We start from the raw sequence: 22,338 nt of genomic DNA, 5'->3' as shown, positions 1-22,338 counted from the left end.
TTTTTATTTCCTCTTTGATTTCTTCAGTGATCACTTCGTTATTGAGTAGTGTATTGTTTAGCCTCCATGTGTTTATATTTTTTACAGATCTTTTCCTGTAATTGATGTCTAGTCTCATAGCATTGTGGTCGGAAAAGATACTTGATACAATTTCAATTTTCTTAAATTGACCAAGGCTTGATTTGTGACCCAAGATATGATCTATCCTGGACAATATTCCATGAGCACTTGAGAAAAATGTGTATTCTGTTGTTTTTGGATGGAATGTTCTATAAATATCAATTAAGTCCATCTTGTTTAATGTATCATTTAAAGTTTGTGTTTCCTTATTTATTTTCATTTTGGATGATCTGTCCGTTGGTGAAATCGGGGTGTTAAAGTCCCCTACTATGAGTGTGTTACTGTCAATTTCCCCTTTTATGGCTGTTAGTATTTGCCTTATGTATTGAGGTGCTCCTATGTTGGGTGCATAAATATTTACAATTGTTATATCTTCTTCTTGGATCAATCCCTTTTTCATTATGTAGTGTCCTTCTTTGTCTCTTCTAATAGTCTTTATTTTAAAGTCTATTTTGTCTGATATGAGAATTGCTATTCCAGCTTTCTTTTGGTTTCCATTTGCATGGAATATCTCTTTCCATCCCCTTACTTTCAGTCTGTATGTGTCTCTTGGTCTGAAGTGGGTCTCTTGTAGACAGCATATATATGGGTCTTGTTTTTGTATCCATTCAGCCAATCTGTGTCTTTTGGTGGGAGCATTTAGTCCATTTACATTTAAGGTAATTATTGATATGTATGTTCCTATTCCCATTTCCTTAATTGTTTTGGGTTCGTTATTGTAGGTATTTTCCTTCTGTTGTGTTTCTTGCCTAGAGAAGTTCCTTTAGCATATGTTGTAAAGCTGGTTTGGTGGTGCTGAACTCTCTCAGCTTTTGCTTGTCTGTAAACGTTTTAATTTCTCCATCAAATCTGAATGAGATCCTTGCTGGGTAGAGTAATCTTGGTTGCAGGTTTTTCTCCTTCATCACTTTAATTATGTCCTGCCACTCCCTTCTGGCTTGTAGAGTTTCTGCTGAGAGATCAGCTGTTAACCTGATGGGGATTCCCTTGTGTGTTATTTGTTGTTTTTCCCTTGCTGCTTTTAATATGATTTCTTTGTGTTTAATTTTTGACAGTTTGATTAATATGTGTCTTGGCATATTTCTCCTTGCATTTATTCTCTATGGGACTCTCTGTGCCTCCTGGACTTGGTTAACTATTTCCTTTCCTATATTAGGGAAGTTTTCAAGTATAATCTCTTCAAATATTTTCTCAGTCCCTTTCTTTTTCTCTTCTTCTTCTGGAACCTCTATAATTCGAATGTTGGTTTGTTTAATGTTGTCCCAGAGGTCTCTGAGACTGTCCTCTGTTCTTTTCATTCTTTTTTCTTTATTCTGCTCTGCAGCAGTTATTTCCACTATTTTATCTTCCACCTCACTTATCCGTTCTTCTGCCTCAGTTATTCTGCTATTGATCCCATCTAGAGTATTTTTCATTTCATTTATTGTGTTTTTTTTTTTTTTTTTTTTTTTTTTGCTGTATGCGGGCCTCTCACTGTTGTGGCCTCTCCCGTTGTGGAGCACAGGCTCCGGATGTGCAGGCTCAGCGGCCATGGCTCACGGGCCCAGCCACTCCACAGCATGTGGGATCTTCCCAGACCGGGGCATGAACCCGTGTCCCCTGCATCGGCAGGTGGTCTCTCAACCACTGCACCACCAGGGAAGCCCTCATTTATTGTGTTTTTAATCGATGCTTGATTCATCTTTAGTTCTTCTAGGTCCTTGTTAACTCTTTCTTGCATTTTGTCTTTTCTATTTCCAAGATTTTGGATCATGGAAATAGAATCTTGGATCATCTTTACTATCATTATTCTGAATTCTTTTTCAGGTAGACTGCCTATTACCTCTACATTTGTTAGGTCTGGTAGGTTTTTATCTTGCTCCTTCACCTGCTGTGTGTTTTTCTGTCTTCTCATTTTGCTTATCTTCCTGTGTTTGAGGTCTCCTTTTTGCAGGCTACAGATTCGTAGTTCCCGTTGTTTTTGGTGTCTGTCCCCAGTGGCTAAGGTTGTTTCAGTAGGTTGTGTAGGCTTCCTGGTGGGGGTGACTAGTGCCTGTGTTCTGGTGGTTGAGGCTCGATCTTGTCTTTCTGGTGGACAGGTCCACGTCTGGTGGTGTGTTTTGGGGTGCCTGTGGCTTTATTATGTTTTTAGGCAGCCTCTCTGCTAATGGGTGGGGTTGTGTTCCTGACTTGCTAGTTGCTTGGCATAGGGTGACCAGCACTGTAGCTTGCTGGTCGTTGACTGAAGCTGGGTGCTGGTGTTGAGATGGCGATCTCTGGGAGATTTTCACCACTTGATATTATGTGGAGCTGGGATGTCTCTTGTGGACCCGTGTCCTGAAGTTGGCTCTCCCACTTCAGAGGCACAGCACTGACGCCTGGCTGCCGCACCAAGAACCTTTCATCTACCCGGCTCAGAATAAAAGGGAGAAAAAGTAGAAAGAAATAATTAGTAGAAGAAAGAAAGAGAGAGAGAAAGAAAGGAAGGAAGGATGGAAAGAAAGAAAGAAAGAAAGGAGGGAGGGAGGGAGGAAAGAAAAAGAAAGAGTGAAAGGAAGAAGGGAGGGAGGGAGGAAGGAAAGAAAGAAGGAAAGAAAGACAGGAGTGAGGGATGGAGGGAGGAAGGAAAGAAAGAGAGAAAGAAAGAAAGGAGGGGCAGGGGAGGGAGGGAGGAAGGGAAGGTAGGAAAAAAGAAAGAAGATAAAGTAAAATAGAATAAAGTATAAAATATAGTAGCATTATTAAAATAAAAAAGTAATTATTGAAAAAAAAAAAAGGACAGATAGAACACCTGGACATATGGTGGAAGCAAAGGTATACAGAGAAAATCTCACACAGAAGCATACACATTCACAAAAAGATAACAGGGGGAGAAAAATCGAAAATCTTGCTCCCAAAGTCCACCTCCTCAATTTGGGATAATTCATTGTAAAAAGAGGAAAAGGGGAAAAAGTCTGAAATCTTGCTCTCAAAGTCCACCTCCTTAATTTGGGATAATACCTTGTAAAAAGAGGAAAAGGGGAAAAAATCTTAAATCTTGTCCTCAAAGTCCACCTCCTCAATTTGGGATGATTCGCTGTCTATTTATGCACTCCACAGACGCAGGGCACATCAAGCGGCCCATGGAGCTTTAATCTGCTGCCTCCGAGGCTGCACAGAGAGATTTCCCTGTCTCTTCTCTGCTCTCACAGCTCCCGAGTCTCAGCCTTGGACCCGGCCCCGCCTCTGCGCGTAGGTCGCTGGAGGGCGTCCGTTCTTCGCTCAGACAGGACGGGTTTAAAGGAGCCGCTGATTCGGGGGCTCTGGCTTACTCAGCCGAGGGGAGGGAGGGGCGCGCAGTGCGGGGCGGGCCTGCGGCGGCAGAGGCCGGCGTGACGTTGCACCAGCCTGAGGCGCTCCGTGTGCTTTCCCGGGGAAGCTGTCCCTGGGTCCCGGGACCCCGGCAGTGGCGGGCTGCACAGGCTCCCCGGAAGGAGGGGGGTGGACAGTGACCTGCGCTCGCACACAGGCGTTGTGGCAGCAGCAACAGCAGCCCCAGCATCCCACGCCCGTCTCCGGGGTCCGCGCCTTTAGCCGCGGCTCGCGCCCGTCTCTGGAGCTTCTTTAAGCAGCGCTCTTAATGCCCTCTCCTCGCGCACCAGGAAACAAAAGGGAAGAAGAAGTCTCTTGCCTCTTCGGCAGCTCCAGACTTTTTCCCCGGACTCCCTCCGGGCTAGCCGTGGTGCACTAACCACTTCAGGTTCTCTTCCTGCCGCCAGCCCCAGTCCCCTCCCTGCGCTCGACTGAAAGCCGATACCCGAGCCTCAGCTCCCAGCCCCGCCCGCCCCGGTGGCCGAGCAGACAAGCCTCTCGGGCTGGTGTGTGCCTGAGGGCACCAATCCTCTGTGCCGGAATCTCTCCGATTTGCCCTCCACACCCCTGTTGCTGTGCTCTCCTCCTCCTCCGCTACTCCGAAGCTTTCCCCCTCCGCCACCCGCAGTCTCCACCCGCGAAGGGGCTTCTAGTGTGTGGAAACCTTTCCTCCTTCACGGCTCCCTCCCACGGGTGCAGGTCCCGTCCCTCTCCTTTTGTCTCTGTTTATTCTTTTTTCTTTTGCCCTACCCAGGTATGTGGGGAGTTTCTTGCCTTTTGGGGGGTCTGAGGTCTCCTGTCAGCGTTCAGTATGTGTGCTGTAGGAGTTGCTCCACGTGTAGATGAATTTCTGATGTATCTGTGGGGAGGAAGGTTATCTCCGCGTCTTACTCTTCTGCCATCTTCTTACGTCTCTCTTCACAAACTCCTGCTTGCGAGATGACCGGAGAAAGTCGGCCGCCCTTTCTACCCATCGGAGATCTTCAGACAGAAGCCGAAGTTGCCTTCAGGATCAGCAATTGTTATGATATGTGTTATTGTCATATTTGTGGCCTGTCTTTTGTTTAGAGATGTAACTTAAGAACAGAGTAGATATAACACATGAGAATTCAGGTACTGGCACGCCTAGATAACCAAACTGAGCCAAACAAATCTATTGTAGAAACAGGCAGATAAAGATGGAGGTGATCAGACTGCATCATTTTGGCATAAGACCCAGGACAGCATAGAACTGTGTGTTCAGTTTTTATCCAGTGGCCTTTGGGACTGTGTTTCTCTCCCTTTTGTGATTTGAATGACAGCAGGTGAATCTATTATGAACATCACTGTAGGTTATAGAATCACAAAGCTGTTAGAAAATTATCAGCAAACTCATGTTCATCCTTATTTTTCTTTTCTGTTAATATTCTCAATAATATTTTTCAACAACTGCACATGCCATATAATTCTGGTAACTGGAAATATGTTTTGACACCTAGCAAACTATTTGAGTCTATCAGGCAAATTAAAATATTGACTATAGATAAGTTGTTCATTTGGTTGAAGCATATAAAATTGCTGATATTTGACCATTTTTAACCTACATAAATGGCAATTTCAAATAATTCAATCTAATAACTGAAAAGAAACAGGTCTAAGGATGTAGAAGAGTATGTTTTCCTCCTCTTTAGAACCTTACTATTCAACATATGGTTAGGTACCAGCAACATCTGCCTCATCTAGGAGCTTGTTAGAAATGCAGAATCTCAGGCCCAACTTTATTTCTTTAATTAATTTTTATTGGAGTATAGCTGATTTACAGTGTTGTGTAATTTCTGCTGTACAGCAAAGTGAATCAGTTATACATATTCATATATCCACTCTTTTTAAAATTCTATTCTCATATAGGTCATTACAGAGTATTGAATAGAGTTCCCTGTGCTATACAGTAGGTTCTTATTAGTTATCTATTTTATATCTAGTAGTGATTATATGTCAATCCCAATCTCCCAATTTATCCCTCCCCCCATTTCCCCCTTGGTAACCATAAATTTGTTTTCTACATCTGTGACTCTATTTCTGTTTTGTAAATAGGTTCACTTGTACCATTATTTAAAATTCCACATATAAGCAATATCATATGATATTTGTCATTGTCTGACTTCACTCAGTATGACAATTTCTAGGTCCATCCATGTCACTGCCAATGGCATTATTTCATTCTTTTTTATGGCTTTCTTATTCCACTGTGTATATGTACCACCTCTTCTTTATCCATTCCTCCGTCAATGGACATTTAGGTTGCTTCCATGTATTGTAATAGTAAATTTACAATACAATACAATTTACAATACAACACAATTGCTATTGTAAATAGTATTGCAATGAACATTGGGGTATGTGTATCTTTTTGAATTACGGTTTTCTCTGGATACATGTTGGGCCCAACTTTAAAGCTAAAGTAAACTATTGGTCAATATTTAGATAAATTTAAAATGTTACTTGAAATTGTGTATATTGTGATCTGCTTGCATTTCAGGTCAAACAATCCTCAGGGCAAGGGCAAGGTCATTCAGTGAAAGAGAGGGAGGAAGGCAAATCCTCCCTAGACCCTCACTTAATTGGCTAATGCTCAGGAGACCCTGACCGTTCAGTGTCATCCATCTCCTTCATGATTAACCAACCCCTCCCCAGGCCTTGTCCGAGTCTGACCAGAGGTTTCCCTTTCTGTCCCAACAAATCCTCTGGATGTCTAGAATGTTCTTTTGGAATTTAATGGTAGTTTTTTTTTTTTTCTTATATAACTCTCATGTAAAACCAGAGATTTCTCTTATAGCCTCAGTGAGTGTATTTGGTTTTTTCCACTCCAAGAAGCAATATATAATGAAAATTTGTGCTTTGGGAGTTAGACCTTAGCTTGAAACCCAGTTCAGTCTTTTCTGGCCATGTCATGTTGAGGTTGGGCAATTTATTTGCACTTCTGAGACAGTAGTCCTTATCTGTTAAATGTGGATAATACTACTTTCTTATGGGAGTTATTTTAAATTGAATGAGATATGCAAATATGCTTGGGACACAGGTGTCTAATGTTAGTTTCCTTTCCCTCCGGGGTTTAAGTGAGGGAAAGGATGAGAAGCAAGAGAGCACCTGAGATTGATGAGGCACACTCCATTTTCCTATCATAACCATACACAACCATCATGTTCCAGATGCTTGGCACAGAGTCTCTCACAGAAAAGATAGTCAGCATGAATATTCATGGAATGAATCTTCTGAGCTCTGTGCTTACTTCATGTACAGGAGGGTAGAGGAAAAGCTGTGTTGCACTAATTCTTCAGCAGACCAAAAACATGGGCTGCTTGAACTAGATGCAGAAAGTGGAGACAATGGCTAAAGAAACAGACAAACCGATTCCTATGGCTGGTGGGAGAAAATAAATGGAGTGACAAGGGAACCAGGTGAAACTAAGTAGTGTCTCTGGAGGGTTATGTCTGGTGGCAACTCTACCTCCTTAAACTTCTATATACTGAGCTCCTAGCATTTTAATCCCCACCCTCATCTCCTTATCCAAAATAAATATTCTTACACTAGAGTCCCTATGGCAAGAATTGATGTGTAGTTTATGGAATTGGAAGAAATCTACTTTTAAAATATAAAAATGCATTTACTCTTGGGAAGCTTCTGAATCTATTCCTGTTGATATGCTCAGATGGGGTGACTTACTGCTTCTTGTGGCTTATTCAGGAATGGATAACACATGACTAATTAGCCTACAGGAACACCAAGCATTTCATATGGCTTTTATACTCTAAATCTTATGATGATGAACGTTGTTATCTTTTATTTTGAGATAACCATGAAGGTCAGAACAGGATGATGGAGATGATGACCAGGGTAGCACATTGTTTCCTATCTCAGTCTGTCTAGCAACTACCAAATGGGGAAATGATGGTGCTTTACACTATTTCCTGTATCAGTCTGTCTAGCAACTACCAAATGGGGAAATGATGATGCTTTACACATATCTGATAAAAAATATGATGAGTTTTTTCCTCTATCCTTGTAGATCAAAGGACAACCTACAATTATTATAGCACATTGTCATTTACAAGTGACAAACTATATGGTGAGTTTGGAAAAGAGGCTTCTAAAAATTTCACAGAAATGAGCCAGAACATTGAATCAATGGTAAGCATTTTATTCCCACTTCTAGGGTATTTGCTATCACATTTTACCGTAATTTTTAGTATCCTAGCTTCTCAAACATCCATTCAACTGATCTTGTATATCTTGAAAAATGGGGAGAGGCCCTACCTGAGAGATATAAGACAAAACTAACAATACATGACTTACAGGAATATGTCTTACAGGGCTAAACCTAGTGACTTTTAGCCATTTCTTTTTGTACCTCCTACTCACTCTTCCTTAGCTAGTGCTACAGTATTGATCAGCAGAGTCTAGAAATTCTGAGAATGTTAAGGTGACTCAAGATACAGTTGTTGTATCATTGATTTCCTAAAGAAGAGACCTTTAGCAAAAGGACACAAGATTGAAACTATTCAGACACATACTTGAGAAGTATCTTAATATTTAAAAATATCCAACCTTGGGGCTTCCCTGGTGGTGCAGTGGTTGAGAGTCCACCTGCCAATGCAGGGGACACGGGTTTGTGCCCCGGTCTGGGAAGATCCCACATGCCGTGGAGCGGCTGGGCCCGTGAGCCATGGCCACTGAGCCTGCGTGTCCAGAGCCTGTGCTCTGCAACGGGAGAGGCCACAACAGTGAGAGGCCCACATACCGCAAAAAATAAATAAATAAAATCCAACCTTGGACAAGTTTTTGGTACATAAGTCATAGGAAATCCTAGGATATTCATCTTTATCCTTAGGGCATCAACATTCATCCTGAGGAATGAATTGAATATTTTAAATAGTGGAAAATTTAGCAGTATAGGCCAAAAGAGCAAGAGCCTGGGTGATGACTTCTCTTCATTGTCAGACTACTTAGAGAATAATTTAGACTTTTCCTGGTAGTCTGTGAAGTAATTAGTGAAATGATGTGATGGAAAGCACCCTAAACTAGGAGTTGGGACACCTAGTTCTAGTACCATATACTAGCCAGTGATGTGTCATTGACATATCTCTTTATCATTCTGGAAAAATTCTCTTATGTGAAAATTAAGGCACTAGACTAGAAAATTTCCAAATTGTCTTCCAGTTCCAATATCCTGAGTGAGAACAGAATGGCAGTGGCCCACCTGGAAACTGCCTGGTAGACTAGGAGCCTGAGGATTTGGATACTTTGCTGAGGAGAGGGTCAAATCCTGGTTGTATTTGTACTTGTAAACACCAAACCAGGGAAATATCAAATAAGCTCTTTTTAAGGAGCTATATTTTAGTATATATATATATATATATATATATATATATATATATATATATGTATATATATCTCCTTAAAATATAACATATATTAAAGGAAAAGAAATGAAACTAAAGAGATCAAGTAAAGATGCAACTATTTTCATTGTTTTTTGTGCCATTCACTAAAATTTTTATAAGATCCAGACTGAGTTAAATATATAGGAATATAAATAGGACTCTAATACTCTTAAAAATTAATAATTTTGAAATTGTTTGATAAAAAAAATAAACCTTTAAATAAATATTTCCAAGTGAATGCTGTCATTAGATAACTCATTTGAATTGTGCTGATTTGTCTCATAATTGAAGTAACTTTCCTTGGGCACAAAGACTCAGAGGTCAAACAAAATGTAAGAAAGAATAAAAAGGCTCATTTTTTTCTGTCAGTCAATTACCAGCTTGTAGTATCTGTGTTTGGTAAATATCCATACAATGAAAATAAGAAACACTTGATGTGTTTATCTTGACTTTTAAATTTAATTGACTTTTTAAATCTAAAAATTTAAGTTGGCTAGAATTCTTATTTGTAGTAGTAAGAAATACCTCCACAAAATACATTCTTCCACCCTATTAGAATAAACCTTATAGGGGGTATTAGGCTATGTATCCCAGTTCACCTGGGCCTTCCTAAAAGCATCTTGAGTGCTGAATTGAGTGCAGATTATGACAGGATATTTGATAACTTTTTCACCAGGTTTGAGAACCATGTGACACCATTGTGCATTCATTTCCCCCTTCCAAGTACTAATCAAGCCCGACCCTGCTTAGCTTCTGAGATTAGATGAGATCCAGGATGTTCAGGATGGTGTGGCCATAGATTGTCCTTATTTTTATGATCTACCACTTGACAGAGTTTTTTCATTTCCTTTGTTTATCTACCGTAAAAGTCTGTATCTCATGGTGTGGATGCTTACTCTTACTTTTCAAAACCCAATCTGTTTATTTTCTTTTGTCTCTTTCTGAGTGTAATATAGAAGATGTCACTCCTGGCCCCCCTACTATGGTTCCCCAGCTCCTATAATTCCTAAGGCAGAGTTCAGTTGAAATCACTGAGTAGAATACAAAAAGAGATTCCTCAAGTTCAGCACATTGTGAAATGTCAGTCAATGTGTTTTGTTTTTAAGTTTTTAAAAAATGTTTTTAAGCTTTGAATCAATTTGCAGAATTTCAGAAAATTATCCTTGCTGACGTATTTTGAATATTTTTGGAACAGGTGAATGATGCACTTCATAAATCTTCATTGAAGCAAGCTTTTGTCAAGTCTCACATTATCAAGTTCAGGTATGTAGATCTAAAATGCTGACTTTTGAATATAATTTAAAGCTAAAGCTGTTAACCTGGTCAGTAATAAATACTGTCTGAAGTGTTAATGATATGATATAAGTCAATTCAACAGACGTTAATTTGGTACCTGCTCTGTATAAGTCATGGGTTACAATGTGCCTTACTCATTCTTTTAAATAAAAATAAGGCATTTGCAAGATGATTTTGAGGGACAGAAGTGTTATTGGTGGCTATGTTATAGAACTGTTTTTTTGTTTGGTTTTTTTGTGTGTTTTTTGGAAACCCTAATTAGCACAAATAGGGACCTAAGCCACATCCCTCAGTTTAATAGCAAATAAGTGTCCTATGTAAAATAGTGTAGTAGATGAGATTTTTCTTCTCCTCTTCGTTCTCCTTCCTACCAATTTTCTTTCCTTTCTTTCATTCCACTCATTTTTTCTACAAATACTTAAGATCTCAGATCTGATCACCAACCATCAATAAATAGAATCCAGAACATAACATTTTAAGCAAAATACTATACGAGGATCTTAAGTAATGTATTGTCTTAATACAAATTCTTTGTATTTTTCAAAATAAACAAGAGCTATTTCTAACATTATTTCAATGACAAAAAATCCAAGTTACTTCTCAGTCTATTACTTAGTTGACATCTCTGAGGTGTTAGTTTGCTCACTTTCTCCTGAAAATTCCATATTGTTTGATGTTTGAAATTTTACTTTTTCTTAGATCTGCTTCTCCAGTTCTTAAATTTTCACTCTCTCAAGGGGAATTCATCCACCCACATCATGGTTTCATGTGCTACTGAAACTCAAGTTTCTATTTCTAGTCTAAACTGTTGTCCTGATTTTTAGAACTATACACCTGCCCACGCACACCTCCACATGGAGGTTCCACAGAAAATTATTAAACTCAAGAAAAACCCAATCACACTAATGAGAAACCTGGAAGTCATCCCACACTCCTCCCTTTCCTGGGCCCCTCGCACTTTATAACTAAGTTCTACCAATTCTGTTTTCCAAATAACTTTCTATTTTATTTATGCCTTCATCCCAGAATTGTTGCTACTCATTATTCTTTCTTCTGTTACTACAATATGAAAAAGTGTAATTTGTTGGAAAGATATAGTCAGTCTTAGAGATGTTGATTTGAGGTACTAAGGGACCTTACGAGGCTGAAATATGTGTCTGACGTAGGGAGAAAATGGAAACTGATCTGAAGACATAAATTTGACCAACATCAACTCAAAGTATTAGAAAGTATGGGTGTCAACAGAATTTCTCAGAAAAGGGGTAATGCAAGGAAAAAAAAGGATGATGAAGAAAGCTTGAAGAACGACAGTATTTAAGGAAATAGAAGAAAAATAGGAACCTAGCAAATAGGGAAGGAACAGGAAAAATGAAGAAACAAGAGAGGCACCACTGAAGCTAACAACAGAACGTTTCAGGGAGTGAGTGGTCAGCATAGACAAGACTCCTGAGACGCCAAATAATGTGACTAGAAAGAATCCATTGGAAATTTCAATGAGGAAGTCATTAGTGTTCAAGCAGAGAAACAACTCAGTGGTACAAAAGGGGAGGATGCAGACTGCAATGAAGTAAATATGAGTAAATATGAGGCAGAACGTAATTTATCCATTTAAGAAGGTTTTCTGTGATATGAAGGTGTGAGATAAATTGTATAGCTGGGGTAGAGGGAGAGTTTTGTCTCTATTAGCCAGCCAGTATAGGAATAGTTTAAGAGAAAGAATAAAGAGTAAGTAATAGATTATAGGGTTGCTGAGGCAGTGAAATGGGATGAGATATATAACAATAATCTCTTTAAAGTCCTGTTTGTTTTTTTCAGATTACAAAAACAATAGAAAATCTTATAAAATTCAAATAACACAGTATTATAAAAAATAGAAAGCAAAAGCCCCCTCTCCAATAATTTCACACCCAGAAACGATATGTTTTGTTAACAACTTATTTAACATTTTCCCAATGACTGCATATAGATCTATTTCATTCTTTAGCTGGCTGTATAGTATTTCACTACAAGTATATGTCAAGATTGATTTAGCCAATGCCCTTTTGATGAACACTTGGGTTGTTACATATTTTTCTGATTTAAAAATAAGGTTATGACAACATATGTGTACATATCTCCTTGCACACAAAAGAGTATATTTGAAGATTAAACTTCTAAAAGCAGAAATGCTGCATCAAAGAAGATGGATAGTCAAATTTATAACAGATAAACTGCCTTCCAAAAATGAGATTCTAATTTATATTCACACTTACAGTTTGGGAGCATAGGAGTTGATGTAGTATACAGTGAGGAGTAAAATTGTTTGGGATTCTGGTTCAAGATGGTGAAGTAGGAAGAACTGAACTCACATTCTCCCATGGACACACTGAGTCTGCAGCTACATAAGAAACAATTTTCTCTTAAAAAAAAAAGTTGGCTGAGTAAATACTACACATTGGGAAAATGAGAAGAAAACCACATTGAAGCAGGCTGGAGACAATGGGACCCAATTTTGTCATAAACTCCACCCCAGCAGAGCAACCCACACCAGAAGAAAACTCAAAACCCAGAGATTCTCCCTGGTGACTGAAGGGTTCCAACCCCATACCAGGCACCTCAACTTTTAGGATGTGCACCTGAGAGATGAGCCTCCAAAACATCTAACTTTGAAAATGAACAGGGTTTGAGTCCTGAGAACCACAAAACTGTAGCCATCTGGGAGATGGCTCTTAAAGGGCCCATGCACTTGGGCTCACCCATCCTAGGGCCCAGTACTGAGGCAGCTTATCGCACCCAGACTAAAAGGGAACTGATTGCATTTGAAAAGAAGGGGTAGAGTAACTGACAGAGAATGAGAAAGTGTAATCAAGGATGATTCAAAAAAAAAAAAGGATGATTCCAAAGTAGTAATTCATTCAAATAATGCTAAAGCTAGTTAACACTCTATCTTGGAAATATAATCACATGAAGTCAAAACAACTTGCTCAAGCTTTCTAATGTCCTTAGGATTGGGAGTTGTTTAGGATAGCCTGAAGGCTGCTTAGGAGAAATCACTGGATTTAATTAAGCCACTGGAAATTAAGCCTGAAAGCCAAAGCCAGAATTGATTTCATATTTACCATACATTTTATTTGATAATTTTGAATGGTTAACAAGAGAATTGTTTTTTATATTAATAACCCAAGTATTTAACTAGATCCTGTGGTGGTAAGGGAGATCATGAGCATACTAGTTGCTTATCAGAGAGGCTGAGATGGGAGTTCTATATATGGCAAACAATAGGAGTATAGAAGAAAACAAATTAGATCTTTTAAAATTGCAATTATGGATTTGTTTTGTGTGTGTGTTTATGCTTCAAATGAATGATAAAGAAAAAAAAAGTTTGATATTATCATAAATCTTATTTGGAACTTTATCTTTAAAAATCATCTTTCTCTCTCTCTCTTTTTTTTTTTTTTTCCTTTTTGGTCCATAGCCAAGAGGAACATGGAGTATTGGCTCATATGCTGCTGATTTTTAGATTTCCCTCTACTGAGGATCCTGAAACCATAAATAAACTTATTCAACATACTCTACATGAAAAGCTGAAAGATGCTGTAAGACCCCGTGAATTAAATCCTGAATTAGTTGAAATCAAAAGTAAGTTTATTTCCTGTTATGTAGTTCAATTCTCTTACATAGAATAGCCCCATGTTAAGTTTGGTCTTGGGCACTGATTTTTTAAAAAGTTTTTGGATGTCTTTCATTACAGGGATCTTGCCACCAACAGAATATTTCTTTGGGACTAAATTGGTTCTAATGAAGTTTTAAATTTTTTAGTACTACATTAAACTTACACCACCCATGCAAGTCTGTCATTAACCCCTGAGCCTGTGTTCTTTTTCTGTATTGGGGCTTACACTTTAGCTATAGAATCCAATGATAAATGGAGAAAATGGCTTTGTGCGTTTATTCCTCTTCTTTTTCTTGCTGCTTACTTTTTATGTTCTGAGTGTGATGGATTGAAAGGTTCATGCCATCCACATATTTGCTTTCAAATGTCATTAATAAACCTTGTTAGCTTCTTTACTTAGGCCCTTTACTGATGAAAAGTTTATAATTTAGTTTTTGGTATAAATTATTTTTGGTATATTTTACAACTAATTTGAAAAATCTGAGGTTTTTGTTTTTGTCAGGGCAGGGGGACAAGTTAAACAGTGATAGGTCCTCATTACTAGAAAGTAAAAAAAAATAGGAGATCCTTAGGGGAAATAAAAGACTGGCTAAAGCTAAGTCATGTGCTATAGAACAATGTTAGTCTGTAGAAATAGTGTGCCAGCCACATTTATGATCTTAAACTCTCTAGTAGCCACATTAAAAAAGTAAAAGTAAACATGTGAAATGTATTTAAATAATTTATATATTTAACCCAATATATCCAAAGCAGTACTATTTCAGCAAGTAGTCCATGTAACTGAATACTGGTTGAAATGCTAATGTAATTTACATTGTATTCACAATGTAATTTATATTGACAAATAGCCCATGTAAATATTATTCATGAGATTTTTTTTGTAATAAGGTTTTGAAATCCATTGTATATTTTATATTTACAGCGCATTTCAGTCACATTTCAAGAGCTCACTAGGCGCATGTGGCTAGTGAATAGAATATTGGATATGGCAGCACTAGAAACTACAGAATAAGGGACAAGTAGAAAGAATGAATACAAGTGCTGATATAAAAGCTGACAGATGTAACTAGAGGCCTAACCTGGTGGTCAGCCCCTCTACTTGCTTAGAAAAGGAGGCTCACTTGTCAGGGCCAGCTACATAATTTGTGGGGCCCAGTGCAAAGTGAAAGTGTAGGACTCTGAAAAGCAATTAAACAATGCTGTTAAAGGTACTAAGATATAAGACTTTGCTTTCTTTCATGGTTTCTCTCGACTTATCATGGCATTTTTATTTGTTAATTAATGATATTCTAATTGAAAAAATCCAAACTTTAAATTACTAGCATGAGTTCTGCTATTCACCTTTATATTGTGAAATGTCAATTTCAAATGTAAATATAAAAGCATTTAATTTTTATGTGGAATCATGAAAATTATACAACTGTATTTCATAGCTCATCCATGCATGTATTTTGGTTCCATGCAATGGAAACACTACAGAAGTCTAGCTCAACATTTTTTTATTTCCCTTCTTTTTTTTTTTTTTATTAGTCTCTGCTTTACAACAAAGTGAATCAGTCATACATATACATCTGTTCCCACATCCCCTCCTTCCTGCGTCTCCCTCCCTCCCACCCTCCCCATCCCACCACTCCAGGCGGCCACAAAGCACCGAGCCAATCTCCCCACGCCATGTAGGAACCCCCAACATCCATCCACCCGACGCCCGGAGGTGTATACACGTCCATGCCTCTCCCCCACCCGGTCAGAGGCCTCCCCCCTCCCCATATCCCCAAGCCCACCCCCAGTAGGTCTGTGTCTCTATTCCTGCTTTACCCCTAAGTTCTTCATGACATTTTTTTTTCTTAAATTCCATATATATGTGTTAACATACGGTATTTGTCTTTCTCTTTCTGACTTACTTCACTCTGTAGGACAGACTCTAGGTCTATCCACCTCATTACAAATAGCTCAGTTTTGTTTCTTTTTATGGCTGAGTAATATTCCATTGTATATATGTGCCACATCTTCTTTATCCATTCATCCGATGATGGACACTTGGGTTGTTTCCATCTCCGGGCTATTGTGAATAGAGCTGCAATGAACATTTTGGTCCATGTCTCTTTTTGAATTATGGTTTTCTCAGGGTATATGCCTAGTAGTGGGATTGCTGGGTCATATGGTAGTTCTATTTTTAGTTTTTTAAGGAACCTCCATACTGTTCTCCATAGTGGCTGTACCCATTCACATTCCCACCAGCAGTGCAAGAGTGTTCCCTTTTCTCCACACCCTCTCCAGCATTTATTGTTTCTAGATTTCTTGATCATGGCCATTCTGACTGATGTGAGATGATATCTCATTGTAGTTTTGATTTGCATTTCTCTAATGATTAATGATGTTGAGCATTCTTTCATGTGTTTGTTGGCAGTCTGTATATCTTCTTTGGAGAAATGTCTATTTAAGTCTTCTGCCCATTTTTAGATTGGGTTGTTTGTTTTTTTGCCATTGAGCTGCATGAGCTGCTTATACATTTTGGAGATTAATCCTTTGTCAGTTGCTTCATTTGCAAATATTTTCTCCCATTCTGAGGGTTGTCTTTTGGTCTTATTTATAGTTTCCTTTGTTGTGCAAAAGCTTTGAAGTTTCATTAGATCCCATTCGTTAATCTTTCTTTTTATTTCCATTTCTCTAGGAGGTGGGTCAAAAAGGATCTTGCTGTGACTTATGTCATAGAGTGTTCTGCCTATGTTTTCCTCTAAGAGTTTGATAGTATCTGGCCTTACATTTAGGTCTTTAATCCATTTTGAGCTTATTTTTGTGTATGGTGTTAGGGAATGATCTAATCTCATACTATTACATGTCCCTGTCCAGTTTTCCCAGCACCACTTATTGAAGAGGCTGTCCTTTCTCCATTGTACATTCCTGCCTCCTTTATCAAAGATAAGTTTACCATATGTGCGTGGGTTTTTCTCTGGGCTTTCTATCCTGGTCCATTGTTCTATCTTTCTGTTTTTGTGCCAGTACCACACTGTCTTGATTAGTGTAGCTTTGTAGTATAGTCTGAAGTCAGGAAGCCTGATTCCTCCAGCTCCGTTTTTCGTTCTCAAGATTGCTTTGGCTATTCGGGGTCTTTTGTTTTTCCAAACAAATTGTGAAATTTTTTGTTCTAGTTCTGTGAAAAATGCCAGTGGTAGGTTGATACGGATTGCATTGAATCTGTAGATTGCTTTGGGTAGTAGAGTTATTTTCACAATATTGATTCTTCCAATCCAGGAGCATGGTATATCTCTCCATCTATTTGTATCATCTTTAATTTCTTTCATCAATGTCTTATAATTTTCTGCATACAGGTCTTTTGTCTCCTTAAGTAGGTGTATTCCTAGATATTTTATTCTTTTTGTTGCAATGGTAAATGGGAGTGTTTTCTTGATTTCACTTTCAGATTTTTCATCATTAGTGTATAGGGATGCAAGAGATTTCTGTGCATTAATTTTGTATCCTGCCACTTTACCAAATTCATTGATTAGCTCTAGTAGTTTTCTGGTAGCATCTTTAGGATTCTCGATGTATAGTATCATGTCATCTGCAAACAGTGACAGCTTTATTTCTTCTTTCCCAATTTGGATTCCTTTTATTTCATTTTCTTCTCTGATTGCTGTGGTTAAAACTTCCAAAACTAAGTTGAATAAGAGTGGTGAGAGTGGGCAGCCTTGTCTTGTTCCTGATCTTAGTGGAAATGGTTTCAGTTTTTCACCATTGAGGATGATGTTGGCTTGGGTTTGTCATATATGGCCTTTATTATGTTGAGGAAATTTCCCTCTATGCCTACTTTCTGCAGGGTTTTTATCATAAATGGGTGTTGAATTTTGTCGAAAGATTTCTCTGCATCTATTGAGATGATCATATGGTTTTTCTTCTTCAGTTTGTTAATATGGTGTATCACATTGATTGATTTGCATATATTGAAGAATCCTTGCATTCCTGGAATAAACCCCACTTGATCATGGCATATGATCCTTTTAATGTGCTGTTGGATTCTGTTTGCTAGTATTTTGTTGAGGATTTTTGCATCTATGTTCATCAGTGATATTGGCCTGTAGTTTTCTTTCTTTGTGACATCCGTGCCTGGTTTTGGTATCAAGGTGATGGTGGCCTCATAGAATGAGTTTGGGAGTGCTCCTCCCTCTGCTATATTTTGGAAGACTTTGAGAAGGATAGGTGTTAGCTCTTCTCTAAATGTTTGATAGAATTCGCCTGTGAAGCCATCTGGTCCTGGGCTTTTGTTTGTTGGAAGATTTTTAATCACAGTTTCAATTTCAGTGCTTGGGCTTAGTCTATTCATATTTTCTATTTCTTCCTGATTCAGTCCTGGCAGGTTGTGCATTTCTAAGAATTTGTCCATTTCTTCCAGGTTGTCCATTTTATTGGCATAGAGTTGCTTATAGTAATCTCTCATGATCTTTTGTATTTCTGCAGTGTCAGTTGTTACTTCTCCTTTTTCATTTCGAATTCTATTGATTTGAGTCTTCTCCCTTTTTTTCTTCATGAGTCTGGCTAATGGTTTTTCAATTTTGTTTATCTTCTCAAAGAACCAGCTTTTAGTTTTATTGATCTTTGCTATCGTTTCCTTCATTTCTTTTTCATTTATTTCTGATCTGATTTTTATGATTTCTTTCCTTCTGCTAACTTTGGGGGTTTTTTGTTCTTCTTTCTCTAATTGCTTTAAGTGCAGGATCAGGTTGTTTACTCGAGATGTTTCCTGTTTCTTAAGGTGGGATTGTATTGCTATAAATTTCCCCCTTACAACTACTTTTGCTGCGTCCCATAGGTTTTGGGTAGCTGTGTCTCCATTGTCATTTGTTTCTAGGTATTGTTTTATTTCCTCTTTGATTTCTTCAGTGATCACTTCGTTATTGAGTAGTGTATTGTTTAGCCTCCATGTGTTTGTATTTTTTTTACAGATCTTTTCCTGTAATTGATGTCTAGTCTCATAGCATTGTGGTTGGAAAAGATACTTGATACAATTTCAATTTTCTTAAATTTACCAAGGCTTGATTTGTGACCCAAGATATGATCTATCCTGGAGAATGTTCCATGAGCACTTGAGAAAAATGTGTATTCTGTTGTTTTTGGATGGAATGTTCTATATATATCAATTAAATCCATCTTGTTTAATGTATCATTTAAAGCTTGTGTTTCCTTATTTATTTTCATTTTGGATGATCTGTCCATTGGTGAAAGTGGGGTGTTAAAGTCCCCTACTATGAGTGTGTTACTGTCGATTTCCCCTTTTATGGCTGTTAGTATTTGCCTTATGTATTGAGGTGCTCCTATGTTGGGTGCATAAATATTTACAATTGTTATATCTTCTTCTTGGATTGATCCCTTTTTTATTATTTAGTGTCCTTCTTTGTCTCTTCTAATAGTCTTATTTTAAAGTCTATTTTGTCTGATATGAGAATTGCTATTCCAGCTTTCTTTTGGTTTCCATTTGCATGGAATATGTTTTTCCATCCCCTTACTTTCAATCTGTATGTGTCTCTTGGTCTGAAGTGGGTCTCTTGTAGACAGCATATAATATATGGGTCTTGTTTTTGTATCCATTCAGCCACTCTGTGTCTTTTGGTGGGAGCATTTAGTCCATTTACATTTAAGGTAATTATTGATATGTATGTTCCTATTCCCATTTTCTTAATTGTTTTGGGTTCGTTATTGTAGGTCTTTTCCTTCTGTTGTGTTTCTTGCCTAGAGAAGTTCCTTTAGCATTTGTTGTAAAGCTGGTTTGGTGGTGCTGAACTCTCTCAGCTTTTGCTTGTCTGTAAAGGTTTTAATTTCTCCATCAAATCTGAATGAGATCCTTGCTGGGTAGAGTAATCTTGGTTGCAGGTTTTTCTCCTTCATCACTTTAATTATGTCCTGTCACTCCCTTCTGGCTTGTAGAGTTTCTGCTGAGAGATCAGCTGTTAACCTGATGGGGATTCCCTTGTGTGTTATTTGTTGTTTTTCCCTTGCTGCTTTTAATATGATTTCTTTGTGTTTAATTTTTGACAGTTTGATTAATATGTGTCTTGGCATATTTCTCCTTGCATTTATTCTCTATGGGACTCTCTGTGCCTCCTGGACTTGATTAACTATTTCCTTTCCCATATTAGGGAAGTTTTCAACTATAATCTCTTCAAATATTTTCTCAGTCCCTTTCTTTTTCTCTTCTTCTTCTGGAACCTCTATAATTCGAATGTTGGTGCGTTTAATGTTGTCCCAGAGGTCTCTGAGACTGTCCTCTGTTCTTTTCATTCTTTTTTCTTTATTCTGCTCTGCAGCAGTTATTTCCACTATTTTATCTTCCACCTCACTTATCCGTTCTTCTGCCTCAGTTATTCTGCTATTGATCTCATCTAGAGTATTTTTCATTTCATTTATTGTGTTTTTAATTGATGCTTGATTCATCTTTAGTTCTTCTAGGTCCTTCTTAATTCTTTCTTGCATTTCGTCTATTCTATTTCCAAGATTTTGGATGATGGAAATAGAATCTTGGATCATCTTTACTATCATTATTCTGAATTCTTTTTCAGGTAGACTGCCTATTACCTCTACATTTGTTAGGTCTGGTAGGTTTTTATCTTGCTCCTTCACCTGCTGTGTGTTTTTCTGTCTTCTCATTTTGCTTATGTTACTGTGTTTGGGGTCTCCTTTTTGCAGGCTGCAGATTCGCAGTTCCCGTTGTTTTTGGTGTCTGTCCCCAGTGGCTAAGGTTGTTTCAGTAGGTTGTGTAGGCTTCCTGGTGGGGGTGACTAGTGCCTGTGTTCTGGTGGTTGAGGCTCGATCTTGTCTTTCTGGTGGACAGGTCCACGTCTGGTGGTGTGTTTTGGGGTGCCTGTGGCCTTATTATGTTTTTAGGCAGCCTCTCTGCTAATGGGTGGGGTTGTGTTCCTGACTTGCTAGTTGCTTGGCATAGGGTGACCAGCACTGTAGCTTGCTGGTCGTTGACTGAAGCTGGGTGCTGGTGTTGAGATGGAGATCTCTGGGAGATTTTCGCCGCTTGATATTATGTGGAGCTGGGAGGTCTCTTGTGGACCTGTGTCCTGAAGTTGGCTCTCCCACTTCAGAGGCACAGCACTGACTCCTGGCTGCAGCACCAAGAGCCTTTCATCTACCCGGCTCAGAATAAAAGGGAGAAAAAGTCAAAAGAAAGAATTAGTAGAAGAAAGAAAGAGAGAGAGAAAGGAAGAAGGAAAGAAAGGAAGGAAGGAAGGAAGAAAGAAAGAAAGGAGAGAGGGAGGGAGGAAGGACGGAAAGAGTGAAAGGAAGAAAGGAGGGAGGGTGGAAGGAAAGAAAAAGAGTGAAAGGAAGAAGTGAGGGGGGAGGGAGGAAGGAAAGAAAGAATGAAAGAAAAGGGCGGAGGGATGGAGGGAGGAAGGGAAGGTAGGAAAAAAAGAAAGAGAGAAGATAAAGTAAAATAGAATAAAGTATAAAATATAGTAGTGTTATTAAAAATAATAAAGTAATTATTTAAAAAATAAATGGACGGATAGAACCCTGGGACCTATGGTGGAAGCAAAGCTATACAGAGAAAATCTCACACAGATGCATACACATACACATTCACAAAAAGAGAACAGGGGGGAAAAATCGAAAATCTTGCTCTCAAAGTCCACCTCCTCAATTTGGGATAATTCGTTGTAAAAAGAGGAAAAGGCGAAAAAGTCTGAAATCTTGCTCTCAAATCCACCTGCTTAATTTGGGATAATTCGTTGTAAAAAGAGGAAATGGGGAAAAAATCTTAAATCTTGTCCTCAAAGTCTACCTCCTCAATTTGGGATGATTCACTGTCCATTCATGCACTCCACAGACGCAGGGCACATCAAGCGGACCGTGGAGCTTTAATCCGCTGCCTCCAAGGCTGCACAGAGAGATTTCCCTGTCTCTTCTCTGCTCTCACAGCTCTCGGGTCTCAGCCTTGAACCTGGCCCTGCCTCTGCGCATAGGTCGCTGGAGGGCGTCCGTTCTTCGCTCAGACAGGACGGGTTTAAAGGAGCCGCTGATTTGGGGGCTCTGGCTCACTTAGGCCGAGGGGAGGGAGGGGCGCGCAGTGCGGTGTGGGCCTGCGGCGGCAAAGGCCGGCGTGACATTGCACCAGCCCGAGGCGCTCCGTGTGCTTTCCCGGGGAAGCTGTCCCTGGGTCCCGGGACCCCGGCAGTGGCGGGCTGCACAGGCTCCCCGGAAGGGGGGGTGGACAGTGACCTGCGCTCACACACAGGTCTTGTGGCGGTGGCAGCAGCAGCTGCAGCGTCCCACGCCCGTCTCTGTGGTCCGTGCCTTTAGCCGCGGCTCGCACCCGTCTCTGGAGCTTCTTTAAGCAGCGCTCTTAATGCCCTCTCCTTGCTCACCAGGAAATAAAAGGGAAGAAGAAGTCTCTTGCCTCTTCGGCAGCTCCAGACTTTTTCCCCGGACTCCCTCCAGGCTAGCCGCGGCGCACCAACCCCTTCAGGCTCTCTTCCTCCCTCCAGCCCCAGTCCTCTCCCTGCGCTCCGACTGAAACCC

At 39.2% G+C, this 22,338-nt stretch overlaps 1 protein-coding gene across 1 annotated transcript in view; it reads left to right on the top strand.

The window, feature by feature from the left end:
• The window catches only part of LOC309808941 (transmembrane protease serine 11E-like), a gene marked incomplete at both ends in the record, with an annotated part of 48,661 nt that overhangs the window by 10,261 nt on the left and 16,062 nt on the right, over positions 1 to 22,338 (top strand). The window contains 3 exon segments of the mRNA XM_082629503.1: positions 7,496 to 7,617; positions 10,066 to 10,133; positions 13,621 to 13,784. Coding sequence (XP_082485629.1) covers positions 7,496 to 7,617; positions 10,066 to 10,133; positions 13,621 to 13,784 — 354 coding nt within the window.

This window comes from Mesoplodon mirus (genome assembly GCF_964341445.2).
Source record: "Mesoplodon mirus genome assembly, chromosome: 2".
Classification (NCBI taxonomy): Eukaryota; Metazoa; Chordata; class Mammalia; order Artiodactyla; family Ziphiidae; genus Mesoplodon; species Mesoplodon mirus.
The sequence above is the reverse complement of the archived record's forward strand: the minus strand, read 5'-3'. Positions and strand labels throughout refer to the sequence as shown.